At 39.5% G+C, this 14,864-nt stretch overlaps 2 protein-coding genes across 6 annotated transcripts in view; both read right to left on the bottom strand.

Annotated features, from left to right (window-relative positions):
* Nucleotides 1-8,810, bottom strand: part of tle5 (TLE family member 5, transcriptional modulator) — a 45,921-nt gene extending 37,111 nt beyond the window's left edge. Inside the window, exon 1 of one of the 2 annotated variants that reach the window (XM_014169692.2) lies at nucleotides 7,787-8,810. In XM_014169692.2, coding sequence (XP_014025167.1) covers nucleotides 7,787-7,813 — 27 coding nt within the window. In that variant the 5' untranslated portion in view covers nucleotides 7,814-8,810. The remainder of the gene's footprint in view (nucleotides 1-7,786) is intronic. The other variant, XM_014169693.2, reaches the window with a different exon arrangement.
* A 241-nt stretch (nucleotides 8,811-9,051) lies between these two features.
* Nucleotides 9,052-14,864, bottom strand: part of LOC106584406 (guanine nucleotide-binding protein subunit alpha-11) — a 69,084-nt gene continuing 63,271 nt past the window's right edge. For all 4 annotated transcript variants that reach the window (XM_014169691.2, XM_014169688.2, XM_014169689.2 and 1 more), the window contains one exon: nucleotides 9,052-14,563. In XM_014169691.2, the coding sequence (XP_014025166.1) occupies nucleotides 14,373-14,563 (191 nt within the window). In that variant the 3' untranslated portion in view covers nucleotides 9,052-14,372. The remainder of the gene's footprint in view (nucleotides 14,564-14,864) is intronic.

The raw sequence follows: 14,864 nt of genomic DNA, 5'->3' as shown, positions 1-14,864 counted from the left end.
CACGAATTGCGCCATGCGCACGACCCTGATTTACCATTTCGGATAGTGTCTGGGACGCACGAACAAAACGCCGCTATTCGGATATAACGATGGATTATTTTGGACCAAACCAACATTTGTTATTGAAGTAGCAGTCCTGGGAGTGCATTCTGACGAAGACAACAAAAGGTAATCAAACTTTTATAATAGTAAATCTGATATTGGTGAGTGCTAAACTTGCCGGGTGTCTAAATAGCTAGCCCGTGATGGCTGGGCTATGTACTTAGAATATTGCAAAATGTGCTTTCACCAAAAAAGCTATTTTAAAAATCGGACATATCGAGTGCATAGAGGAGTTCTGTATCTATAATTCTTAAAATAATTGTTATGCTTTTTGTGAACATTTATCGTGAGTAATTTAGTAAATTGTTAGTGAATTCGCGCGAAGTATGCTAGTTCTGAACGTCACATGCTAATGTAAAAAACTGTTTTTTGATATAAATATGAACTTGATTGAACAAAACATGCATGTATTGTATAACATAATGTCCTAGGGTTGTCATCTGATGAAGATCAAAGGTTAGTGCTGCATTTAGCTGTCTTCTGGGTTTTTGTGACATTATATGCTAGCTTGAAAAATGGGTGTCTGATTATTTCTGGCTTGGTACTCTGCTGACATAATCTAATGTTTTGCTTTCATTGTAAAGCCTTTTTGAAATCGGACAGTGTGGTTAGATTAACGAGAGTCTTGTCTTTAAATAGCTGTAAAATAGTCATATGTTTGAGAAATTGAAGTAATAGCATTTCAAAGGTTTTGAAAATCGCGCCACAGGATTCAACTGGCTGTTACGTAGGTGGGACGAATTCGTCCCGCCTGCCCCAGAGAGGTTAACAGGCACCACATCGATTATATGCAACGCAGGACAAGCTAGATAAACTAGTAATATCATCAACCATGTGCAGTTAACTAGTGATTATGTTAAGATTGATTGTTTTTTATAAGATATGTTTAATGCTAGCTAGCACCTTACCTTGGCTCCATGCTGCAATCGCATAACAGGTAGTCAGCCTGCCACGCAGTCTCCTCGTGGAGTACAATATAACCAGCCAAGATCGGTGTCCAAAAATGCCGATTACCGATTGTTATGAAAACTTGAAATCGGCCCGAATTAAAAATCGGCCATTCCGATTAAATCGGTCGAACTCTAGTTTACATACACTTAGGTTGGAGTCATTAAAACTCGTTTTTCAACCACTCCACAAATGTAGTTTTGGCAAGTCGGTTCGGACATCTACTTTGTGCATGACACAAGTAATTTTTCCAACAATTGTTTACAGAGATTATTTCACTTAATCACAATTCCAGTGTGACAGAAATGTACATAGACTAAGTTGACTGTGCCTTTAAACAGCTTGGAAAATTCAAGAAAATTATGTTATGGCTTTAGAAGCTTCTGATAGGCTAATTGCCGTCAATTGGAGGTGTACCTGTGGATGTATTTCAAGGCCTACCTTCAAACTCTGTGCCTCTTCGCTTGACATCATGGGAAAATCAAAAGAAAATCAGCCAAGACTTCAGAAAACAGAGTTGTAGACCTCCACAAGACTGGTTCATCCTTGGGAGCAATTTCCAAACAACTGAAGGTACCACGTTCATCTGTACAAACAATAGTACACAAGTATAAACACCATGGGACCACGCAGCCGTCACACCGCTCAGGAAGGAGACACGTTCTGTCTCCTAGAGATAAACATACTTTGGTGCGAAAAGTGCAAATCAATCCCAGAACAGCAGCAAAGGACCTTGTGAAGATGCTGGAGGAAACAGGTACAAAAGTATCTATAACCACAGTAAAAAAAGTCCTATGTCGACATAAGCTGAAAGGCAGCCCAGCAAGGAAGAAGCCACTTCTTCAAAACCGCCATAAAAAAGCCAGACTATGTATGGTTTGCAACTGCACATGGGGACAAAGATCGTACTTTTTGGAGAAATGTCCTCTGGTCTGATGAAACAAAAATAAAACCGTTTGGCCATAATGACCATTGTTACTTTTGGAGGAAAAAGGGGGAGGCTTGCAAGCTGAAAAACACCATCCCAACCGTGAAGCACGGGGGCGGCAGCATTATGTTGTGGGGGTGCTTCGCTACAGGAGGGACTGGTGCACTTCACAAAATAGATGGCCTCATGAGAAAGGAATACTATGTGGATTTATTGAAGCAACATCTCAAGACATCAGTTAGGAAGTTAAAGCTTGGTCGCAAATGGGTCTTCAAATGAACAATAACCCCAAGCATAGTTCCAAAGTTGTAGCAAAATGGCTTAAGAACAACAAAGTCAAGGTATTGGAGTGGCCATCACAAAGCCCTGACCTCAATCCTATAGAAGATTTGTGGGCTGAACTAAATAAGCGTGTGCGAGCAAGGAGGCCTACAAACCTGACTCACTTACACCAGCTCTGTCAGGAGGAATGGGCCAAAATTCACCCAACTTATTTTGGGAAGCTTGTGGAAGGCTACCCGAAACTTTTGACCCAAGTTAAACAACTTAAAGGCAATGCTACCAAATACTAATTGAGTGTATGTAAACTTCGGACCCACTGGGAATGTGATGAAGGAAATAAAAGCTGAAATAAATCACTTTATTATTCTGACATTTCACATTCTTAAAATAAAGTGGTGATCCTAACTCACCTAAGACAGGGATTTTGTAATATGAATAAATGTCAGAAATTGTGAAAAACTGAGTTTAAATGTATTTGGCTAAGGTGTATGTGAACTTCCCGACTTCAACTAAGTATTCACACCGACATTGCCCATTATTCTTTTCAAAATTCAACAAAGTCTGGTTCTTGATCATTGCCAGACAACCATTTCAGGTCTTGCCATAGATTTAAGTCAAAACTGTAACTCGGCCACTCACTGTCTTTTTGGTAAGCAACGCCAGTGTAGATTTGCTCCTGTGTTTTAGGTTATTGTCCTGCTGAAAGGTGAATTCATTCTGAAGCAGGTTTTCCTCAAGGATTTTGCCTGTGCTTAGCTCCATTTTTTTCTCTCCATTTGTTTATTTTCTATCCTGAAAAATTCCCCAGTCCTTAACGATTACAGGCATACCCATAACATGATGCAGCCACCATTATGCTTGAAAATATGGAGAATGGTATTCAGTAATGTGTTGTATTAGGTTTGCCTCAAACATAACTTTGTATTCATGACAAAATGTTAATTTGCTTTGCCACATTTTTTTCAGTATTACTTTAGTGCATTGTTGCAAACAGGATGACTGTTTTGTAATATTTTGATTCTGTACAAGATTCCTTTTCACTCTCAATTACATTGTTTTTGTTCAAACGCAACAATTTCATTGATTTGACTTAGTTACAGTTCATATGAGGAAATCAGTCAATTTAAATAAATTCATTAGGCCCTAATCTATGGATTTCACATGACTAGGAATACAGATATGCGTCGGTTGGTCATAGATACCTTAAAATAAATATTATGAACATGGGCCTCACAATCTCATATTTTCGTGCACTTAAATTGCCATTGATAAAATGCAATTGTGTTAGTTGTCCGTAGCTTATGCCTGCCCATAACATAACCCCACCGCCACCATGGGGCGTGGTTCAATGTTGACATCTTTCTGGAAGATTCACTTGAAGCCAAGTTTCAACCTCTTGGCAGAGGCAACCAGGTTTTTGGCTAAAATGTCCTGGTACTTGCAAAGTTCATGATGCCGTTGACCTTCAAAGGAAACTCCAAAACTATATTTTGGTATTTGTTTCATTAGTGCACTGTTGATAGAGTCCCACAATTTTTTGCATGCCAGCAAGTTTTCAAGATATAACTTTCAAAATACAGAAAGTGTCTCAGTCAGTTGAAGGGTTCTGTAGAATGGGATGGGGATCCAGTTAGGTCTCTCACACAATTAGGAGCTCTTTCCTTCTCCTCTGCACACTGATGAAGTGGTTAGAACCTTGGCAGTCTTCTCAGACACACTGCCAGTCTTAGAACTGAGACGCATCCCGCGGCTGCATGCACAAGGGCACCCCATTCATATCACGAGACATCCAGGCTCTAGCCTGAGCAAACAATTCCTCCCCCTTCTACATTGGCACTGGCAATGACAAATTGTTGCTATGGAGCAAGCACACCGTGGTAACATAATAGTCTTGTAATTGTTTTTGCCGACATTGTATTCCAAAACTTTCATTTCAGGTTTTTTGGGGCTGGGAACGACAGGGTCTACACAGCACCAACACCGTGCAAATGCAATTGCTTGTTAAGCACATGACAGTGATGTGAACATTTCAAATAGACGTTTACTGAAGTGTTCATTTTTTTTTATCCGAATATGTACACAAATGTGAGTTATGCGACCATGGGTTGAGAGTCAGTTTTTTTCCATAGACCAATTTCTACTACCATGGGAAATTGGGAAAAAGATTTTGGCCTATTCCAGTCATAAAAAGGCACCCACCAAGGTTAGTTGTTTTCATGCTGGGAAATATGCGTTCCATTACACACAATAGCTAGGTTTTAATATGAATGGAGACAGATTTTTTGGTGAATATTGTAAAATATGCATAAAGAATATTCACATTTTCCCATGAGAGGTGTTTCCATGAAACTGACTTACATTTTAGACATTTTAGTCATTTAGCAGACGCTCTTATCCAGAGCGACTTACAGTAGTGAATGCATACATTTCATACAATTTTTTATTTTTTCCCCCCATACTGGTCCCCCGTGGGATTCGAACCCACAACCCTGGCGTTGCAAACACCATGCTCTACCAACTGAGCCACATTGAGGACAAAATGCTGTGTGTGATGACGTAGTGCACATAAAAAGTACTTTTGCAAAAACCAAGAAGTTCAATGTGTTTCCATCTACCAATGGCTGCCAAATCTTTTGCGATAAATCGCAAACTTGCCCAATCTGTTTTTGCCGCATGCTCTCTAGACATTTCGCTGATAAAGTCGACAGGGTAGGTTATAAGATATGGATAAGACAATATCATTTTTATTTGATAACTTGCAGCCAAGCATTGATCATCATCTCACCAACATTCAAATAATACCATCAATATTTATAGGAAATTTGCATCAAGCTCATCATCAAACTCTTTTGGTGGGGGTCGGGGTGGTCCGACCCTAGTTAAGTATTTCTCTCTACGCGTAGTCTGACCTTGATCTTAAGCATGACAATAGCATGCTATTCACCCGCTATTTGTTTTAGGTGGAGATCAAAGAAATTAATGTGTGTCTACAGATACACCCCATTTGATTCCTAGAATGTTTATTTTTTTTGCCTGGACTTTTTCACTGTATATAAAAAAATTATTGTGTTAAATATTAGCCACTATCAGTAGCCACCGTCAGTTATACCCACATGCATTTATAACCGTGTTATTTTCCTTACACTTTGCACCATTATATATTGTTTGTTTACGTTTCCTGTCACGTTTGTGTGGCTGTTCCTGAGGATCGCTAGCAATAGTGAATAATATTAGGCTAATGTATTACAAGTTGTGAAATAATTTGGAACTTGTAGCCTATTTGAATCATTATGGAACACAGACCATATGTATCAGTTTAAACCTGGAGCACGGTTCATGATGACTGGACCGTTGTCACAGTTCCATGATAAGTGAGGAATATTAAGGTAGATTTATAGACTACTGTTCAAATCATATTCTACACTTTTCTCACCTTCCAATATGTCGTGGATTGAACAGTTGAATATGGTAATTTTCAGGATGAATCAAACCAGAGTATTTTTGATAAACCAATATATTTGGTGTAAAGGCGTTCCAAAATTGTACAAATAATATACAATAGAGTATTTGAATGTACAAATTGGTGCTGAAAAGGAGACGAATGTGTGTATTTACATGGCCTTCTCTCATTGATCCGTAATGTTCTGAACATTCTCTCCATATACTCTAGTAAGTTAGATTTTTTTTAAAGATGTCTTTATATAAATGTACTGAAAACCCTATTAAATGACAACTCCATGAGGAAAAACACAGCAAGTGGGAGGGTTTTCACCAGGTGAATTACATTTATTCAGTGCATGCAAGGGAACAACGCCTGCAAAGCCTATTATCACACCGATAGTGTCATTGCGCAAAATAGTATGCAGAATCATCTGGATGTGTATGCAACAAAAGTTCAACATTCACCTTCTGCTACCATTTCTGTCAAGTCGTCTACGCATACAGTTTGAGCAGACATTCGATAAATCCAAAGTATGCACCACACAGAACGCGCTGCAACAGCAATGCTACAAGGCAAACGCAGCGTTCCACTGGAAATGAATTAGTTCTGGTCGGTGTGATCGACGCATAACGCTTCGATCACACGGCCAGCATCATTGCGCAAAATAGAATGCAGCATCATCTGCAAATTTATGCAACAAAAGTTCAACATTCACCTTCTGCTACCATTTCTGCATACAGTTTGACGCATAGGTTCGAAAAATCCAACGTATAGACAAGAGTAAACGCACTGCAACTGCGTCTGCAACGCTGCAAGGCAAACGCAGCGTTTCATTGGAAATGAATGTAATTCTGGTGTACCAAAATGCAATCACACTGTCGGTGTGTTTGAAGCTTAAGCCTGAACAAGAACTACTGAGAAGTGCGTAGGAAAGGCGTGCGTGTAAAAAGCGTACATTTCCTATGTCTGAATCAGGCCCCTAATGCTTTCCCACGTTGTGGTAGTACAACTTGGCATATCATCCCGTGACTCCAAGTTTACTTCGACATGATGGTTTGCGCCATCAATTTTCACGTAATTAATTTTACAGACAAAAATATACAATGTTGAACGAAATTGTACCGACACTTCATGTATCCATAACACCTGTCGTGTTTTTTTTTAATGTTATTTATTAATACGCCATTACTATACTTGCATAACAACTGGATGGAAACGTTGTTATTAAGGCACAACAATCGCAAGCCAGTACCAGCTCTACCCCTCAGTATTATTCTGGATACTCAGGTAGATACTTCACTGAAGTATTTTATTGTCAAGAGAATCATGTAGACAGCCGTACTTATTGTTGTCAAATAAACTATAAGTTCCATTGACAACAAATCATAGACAGGCAGTTCTGATTTCGAAAGTTAATTATCTTAAATGTTTTAACATTGGACATGAACCAAATCTCCCCCAGTTCCTGTATTATGTCTGCAAAGTCTCTCAACTTCATCATTTGGGGCTCCCTGTAAGAGTGATCGCTACACTGTATGCATTACGTTGTATACTTGTAGCTACAGTAAAATAGCCACCCGTTCTACATTTCCCATCTGCCTTGCAATCCAAATTCATTAGCAATGCAAATCATGCCGATTCTGTATTGAACAGAACAAATATTGTAATTGTGTCACCGACAGTTTGATGCAAATACCTGGAAATGAGCATGATTCTTTTCCACTTTAATTAATAACCTGTGAAATCGCAGTCAACAAAAGGCATACAAATGTATAAGCACAACAAGTAGCTAAGCATAATACGGGTCACTGGTGGTTAGGCATAAATAGGCCCTAACTTATGTCTGGTTTGGTAATCAAATTGCCCCAGGGGTTCTGCTTAATTCAGATTTGAAACAAAATGTGACGATCATTTTTCTTGATGGAAGTGACATGCTGAAAGCATAAAAACATTTGATGCAATACAAAGTAACGATGTCTGCTCATTGTGTAGCTAGATACAATCTAACTGGCACACGCAGACAAACAAGTTTAATTCAGAAAATAATCTACTGATTCTCCGAATATTACATTAAATCCACTTACTGAATGTCTGGATTGTGGAAACATCATGTCAATTCCTTGTTTATTGTTTTCCTTCCCAAATACGATGAATGATGAGTATTCAAAAATGCAGCCACAAAAATATTGGCTTGTTGTTCCCCTCTTTGTCCGTATTTGCAAGCTCGAAGCTAGCCAATAATCGCACGAGTTGACCAGATCACTAGCGAACGCTAGTTATTGTCCCCAAAATTGGTGATGCAGCTGGCGTTAGCTAGCTAATCAATATCTCTTGTTTGTCCAGGTGTATATCACTCGACAGAAGTAGCCTAGCAGCTACCAGCTGGAATCTCGTTTTCGTTGGTGATGAAATACAAACCTCAACCATTTGAATGGTCCTTTCTTAATTCTTCAAAGGCTGTCGCTCAAAATGATTAATCGCTGTTGCTAACGTCAGTTTTCAGGTAACTTAACTAGTACACTAGCTAGCTAAATATAATATGCATATAACTACAAATGTTATGGATAACGCTAGGTCTTTTCGTGGTTTCTTTTGTTCGGTCTTCTTTCACCGTGTGTTTTCGCCAACGCAACAAAGCCAGCTAAAGCTATATGTTCGCGAACACACAACGCTTCAGAGGGAAAACTGCTCGAATTCGCAAAAATAACAAAATGGACCTCCGTATTCGCTTAAATTGAATTCCTCCCTTTTATTAACAACTAGTGCTGGTAAACAAACAGTTGGCGCAAACAACTACTCAAGCTTAAATCATTACATTAATAACAAATCTTATAGTAAACTTTAAAGTATACACTTGCTCAGCGTCTGTCAAATCTGTCCCTAGCCGAAATCCGAATTTGTGGCGGAGGCTGAAGAGTCGACATTCCATTCCTAAGGCAAGTTGCGACGTTACAAAACGCCCCACAAAGATATCCACCGTACAGAACAAATCATATTCTATGCCAATTGGAATAGAACGCAGTGGGTGTTAAAGAAAATGTATTTCTATCTGAAACGTTCTACGTTGCACTTCTAAACATGCCCCAAACGTCATCCCAGAAATTTAATGGCTAAAGAACTAGCGCCCCCCGTGGAAGGGAACACCAAAATTCCACCTTGAATGAGTACACTAGCTGCATTTAATTTGTTTTCTATTGTTTCCCACCGGTATCAACAAATGTCAACCACATAAAATGTTTGTCTTCTGGATGCTTTTTTTGTTTAAATCATAAAGCAGCATAGGCTATATTTCAAAATCTAATTGTTCAGAAATGAGTTCATAATATAGACAGATAACACCAGCACAGAGTATAGGAACACATTTTATTCCAATTTAAAACAGATACTTTTTCTTTAAAGGAGAAGGCTATGAAAATCATTTTCATGTTAGAATGAGGTTCAGGCAACAGTGGTTGAAATGAAACATACAAAAGAGAAATATGGCTAAAATACTGTAAATCAATACCCATTAGGTCCCTTTTCTGGAGGGCTTTGCATTAATAGTTTCTCCCCCTCCCCCTTTCCCCACCCAAACCAACACATGCAATTAAAATGTGATTTCTTTAAAAACAGCAGTTTATCATTAAATACAGAATAAAATTCACCTTTTTCATTTTCATTTATTTATTCATCTTAATCACATACTTAGTGTTTATTTGTTTTAAAAAGTGGACCATGAAATATATAGGTCCTTATGATTTTTCACAACATTGGCACTTGTTAAGAGTCTGGCTCTACAAAGAAAGGGGATTGGCACATTCATTATTGTACATCATTTACATTTGGTATACTTAAGAAAAAAATACGTTACTTTCAATTTATACACCACTACACAAAGTTTATTTAACCTCTTATTTAAAAATCTATCATATTAAGTGCTCCTAAATACAAGAGTTCAGGTAATGCATCAGCCTTACAAAAGAAACAAAAAGATGCAATGATAGCTTTTAGCATTTCTATGCATCCATCACATCAGTATGGATCTCAAGAAAAAGCATTAACCATCAAGTGTATACACATCTCATAGTACCAACAAAACGTGCTTGAATGAACATGTAAGTTGCATGAATGCAGGAAGTCCCATTGCTGCAGCGCAGGTTCAGTGCATTGACCCGGGAGAAAGAAAGGATTGAAGATCAAGTAAGAGGAGACAACAGCTGATATTCTAAAAAACACCATATTCATTAATTCCCCGATGAATTCAACTGCTACAGTATATTACCCCTTCGGTACCTTCACTTGGCAAAGCATTACAATAAATAAAGTTTAACAGGCTTATTTTAAAATGAACTGTATGGAAAAATGGTGGCAACTGTTTGTATATACTGTAGTGCTAGTCAGTCTATGGCATGGCCTTGCCTCTAGTAGTGTATTCCTTCCTCAATACCCACTGTGCTGGTTTTAGTGATGACAGTACTTCTTCCGTGTTCTCCTACTAGTTATTGTGATGCTCAATTAGTGTGCTGTAGAGGGTGCACATAGCTACATACACACTGTCCATAGTCCACATGTGGAGAAAACCAATGTACTTGGTTTAAACTGACACTGACTGTATGCCCAGAAAACCCATGGTAGCATTCTCATATCTGCCAACAGCAGGGAGGGAGGCCGGCCTACGCCAGACATTTGTACAGTGTTTTTTGGAGCGAAGCAACCACACAGCACATCATACACCTCAAAACCACTGGATCACAAGCGGATGCAGATACCTACAGCAAAGAGAGCAAAAGGCGTACAATGTAACTAAATTAATGCAAAACCACTGGGGGGTTACAAGCATGAAGAGAGCCCAGCATGAGGGTCATGTGTAGAACTAAACCCTACTCTACCTAAGCAAGTAAACCACAGGTCAAAGGGGATGGAGTGTGCTTCTTGAGGTAGCAGAGCAGCACAGAAGCAGTAACCACTCTAAAACAAGCTGCCTTGTTGGTGGTGATCTGAAGTACCACTGGCAACATCTCAGTCCAGCCTGCCCTGGCAAGAGACCTTCGTACTCCTGAGAGAGAAATGAAAACTTGCCAACAAGCTCAACAAGTTAACCAAAAACATCCGTTCAGACATATGCAATTACGACAAAAAGTCTGTTCAAATTTCAAGTTGAAAGCCTCATCTGCAGTTGCACAGGAAGCATTCATATTTCTGCTTCTTATGTACAGTTCACAAATAATGTGGTATATAAAGTATTAGGTGGGGGACCATTAACAAAGGAAGGCCTTCAAATACAAGTTGTGCAACACCAAACATCCCTGACAACTCGCAAGCTGGCTTCACGACAAGGCCACATCCACCGTGGGTTAGCCAAATGACAAGGCATTACAAAATGTCCAACATGTTTCAACATTTTTAAAACACTGTGACACTTAATTAAACTAAGTCCAAAAAAAGGTAATACTTTTCCACCTTCAGTGAAAGCAACATTTATAGATATTTCCATGAATTGAAAAAAACATTTAACAACTGGTGTAGAGACAATGTAGAGGAAAGGTAAAAGTTGGACCTTTCAGCCAGGCTAGTATACAGTGGACATTAGTTAAGGGGGACTGAAGAGCATACCCAAGCCAACATTATGGGCAAAACATTCTTAGGTTGCAATTCAATGTAATTGTAAACACACAGCAAGATCTTAAACAGAGCACAAACTTCACTTTGCAGGGTAAGTGCTTGCCATGTACAGTAGAATGTGAAAAATATTTGGGCACCCTGCACTCAATTTGGCCATTATTTTTGGCACCAAAAATACAAGATATGAAAAACACGTCTGTCATCATGATAACTCTATAAAGTGTTAAGTTTCACCTAACCACTCTCACCCTACGCTCTCTGGAGTGCAAATAGCACTGTGGCAATCATATGTCTTCCAGTCATGGTCTTTCTTAGTATATAAATGTCAAGCATAGAAACATGACTAGTAGGGCACATAAAACACAAACCATCCACAACAATGGACTAAAGCCAAGCTGAAGACAAAAATGGCAGGTGGGAACGGAAGAGCACAATAAAGATTGGCTGAGGCAGGCAGCTATGCGATCCCCTTGTGGTTTTACTAGGCTCTGCTCGGGCCCAAACGGGCTGGTCAAAGTTTACAGGCAAATAGCCAGCAGAATTCATCCTCCAGTGATCACCAGCTGGCATCTCTGGACAGTTTGCACTCAACCTGTGGCAATAGCCTTCCCCTTGGCATCAACACACCCCAACACTGGCTCCCTGATTCATAACACCCACTTTAATTGCACCTATTGCTCTATATCACCCATAGAGTCCTTTAATTCTGTCAACTTTGCTAATAGTAGCCCTTATAATGAAAAGTTATGAAAACTCACCTGAATTACGTTGAAGACAATCTATCGACATATTGTTAGCTATGGAATCTTAACTATCAAGCAAAAGACAAGATATTGGATTAAAAACCAATACCAAACTAAAATCTTAAATTTCCAAAATGCAAGCACAGACCAGTTAAATTCAACCACTGATGAGTTTCCTTTTCTCTTTTTTTCCTATTTGCATAATGCACCAACCCAAAATGGAAAAGAATCTTCCCATTCTCAAGCATTTCGAAATTGAAGCAGAACATAACTGCAACTACCAAGTATGATGTCTCTAAAGAAAGATAGATCACGTGCCGATATTATTATAATAATTTTTTTACAGCAGTATGGACCCCGTCTCTCCCAGTCTCCCATCTGATGGAGACACTTCTAGATGGAAGCAGGGAGGAAGAGTCAGACAAACATCATCTAGAGCTCTGGTCCATAAATTAGACCAAAAAAAAAGAACCAAAAAAAGACTTCACTCTTATTTATCACTACCATTTCTCATTTCTATTGGCCAAATAGGGAAAAAATATCCAATACCTTTAACAAAGAGAAGCTGTACTGACACCGTGTGGAGGACCAACTTGTGACTTAAGTTAGCTGGCAGCACTAAAGATTTCTTTATTACAACAAACTATTGCTCCTTACTACTCCTTTATGTCATCTGCACAAGTACAGCAAGTTGTTTACCTTCATTTGAAGATAACCAAAATGTAAAAAAATGCACATAAACACAGTATCAAACAATTGTAATTAATTAGGCAATTGTCCAAAAGAAACTGTATAGTACAGCAAATATAAATTAGTTTTGCCTAAATTAGTGTACCAAACTTTTCAATGCAACTATGAGAGAAGACATGTAAATATACACATTTTGTTTCAGTCATCTCCATCACCCCATTCCCCAACGAGTTGGTTTTGTTCATCATATCTGAACAGTTTTGAGGGATACAACTGATACTGGCAACTTGATTGGATTTACAGCAAACAAAACATAATACATTTGGCAAATGGTACAGCATTTTAAGGAGTAAAAATCATGACAAATTAAATATAACTAGTGCTGCAGTATATTCATATTGTTGTTTTAGTTTTAGAATGTTACAAGATGCTGCCAATTCAACAAGTGCTTCTGTGAAAAATGTAAATGATGTTTTGTCTAAGGGACGGGGGAGCAGTGGATTAAGGAGGAAACTTTAACAGTCTCCAATCATGTAGGTTACATCCTCTATTGGATAATTGTGACTTTCCTCTTGGAAATGAGAAACGCTGCGGTCTTGTTCATCTTTAATTAACATCTTCATCGGGAAAGTGGTAGTAGCAATAGTCAATAAACTCACCTAAAATAATTCATAATATACACAGATCAATTTACTTCATCTCTCCCACCCTTGCTCTGTCTATATGTGTGAGCATCCACTTGATTGTAACACACACCCACACACACTTTTTACATTCAACAGTGCGAGGTGACTTCTAGCCTAGTGTGAGGTTAGGAAAAAACACACACCTCAAAGACCATGTAGAGTTGAGCTTCCCCCCCACACCTCAGCACCACCCGCACCTGTTCCAACGATATTCTATGCAGTTACCCACAACCCCCTGCAGACTGGTGGGTGCCCAGCCCCCCCCCATCCCGCAGACAGACCCTGCTGACTGTGAAGGGGGGGCACTGGCTTTTTCCTGCTTTTCTACACCTCAGCTCACCTCTCCTTCCTTTAAATCACACCAGCACCCAAGCCACCAAATCAAACAGACTTCTACCTACCTCCAAGCCCCCCTCCTTTAACAGGAGTGACCCAGAGACGCAAGCCACACCAGGTGACAAATGAGAGCTGTCAACCACCAAGTCAAGTCAGAGCAGCCTCCGAGTATGTATGTATGTATGTATGTATGTATGTATGTATGTATGTATGTATGTATGTATGTATGTATGTATGTATGTATGTATGTATGTATGTATGTATGTGTGAGTGTGTGCGCGGGTGAGTGTGTGCGCGGGTGACATTAGGAGGGACGCAGGCTGCAGTGGGCAGGGAAGAGAGGAGTGGGGGGGAATGACTGGAGCTGGAAAAACACACCCAATTAAACCATAGATAAGGAGCAGGAGGATGTTGGGACCAGGGGTGAATAGAACCTGGAATATATTACGCATGTGTGACCGAGTGTGTGTGTGTGTGTAAATGCATGTTGGTGAATGTGTCTGCATGTGTGTGTTAGTGCAGGTGTGTGTGTACGGTTTCATTTGTTGGAGTGTGTGTATAGATGTGTACTCTGTGCTGTGCGTGGGCTGCCGGTTTCTCTCAATTTCTTTCGCTCACACCAAGTTGTACTCCTTCAGGTTGAGCTGCAGGATGGTGTCTTTGACGGCAGCGAACACAAAGCGGATGTTCTCTGTGTCCGTGGCGCAGGTGAAGTGGGAGTAGATTATCTTGTCACTGTCAGGGTTCAGGTCCACAAACATCTTTAGGATAAACTCCCGGCCCGCCTGAGCGTCTCTCTGGGGCCCTAGGGGCACACACACACACACACACACACACACACATTATCCCAAAGCTACAGGCAACAGGACACATCACTGTGTACCTGTGCTACCAACGAACACACAACATTTCAAATTGAAAGGATGACATGTTACATGATCTCAAAAGGTAAGTGATTTAAATCCTGAATGGTGTGAATTTGTATTACATTTCAGTTCATTGTCTAGCCACACGGTGTCACTAAATACTAACAAAAATACCTTCAGGTCTGTTCATGCCACCTATAGAGTTTGAAATGAATAATGTTCCAATAATAAATAAATAAC

Source organism: Salmo salar, chromosome ssa23, assembly GCF_905237065.1.
Source record: "Salmo salar chromosome ssa23, Ssal_v3.1, whole genome shotgun sequence".
Taxonomy (NCBI): Eukaryota; Metazoa; Chordata; class Actinopteri; order Salmoniformes; family Salmonidae; genus Salmo; species Salmo salar.
This window is presented reverse-complemented; position numbering and strand designations above follow the sequence as displayed.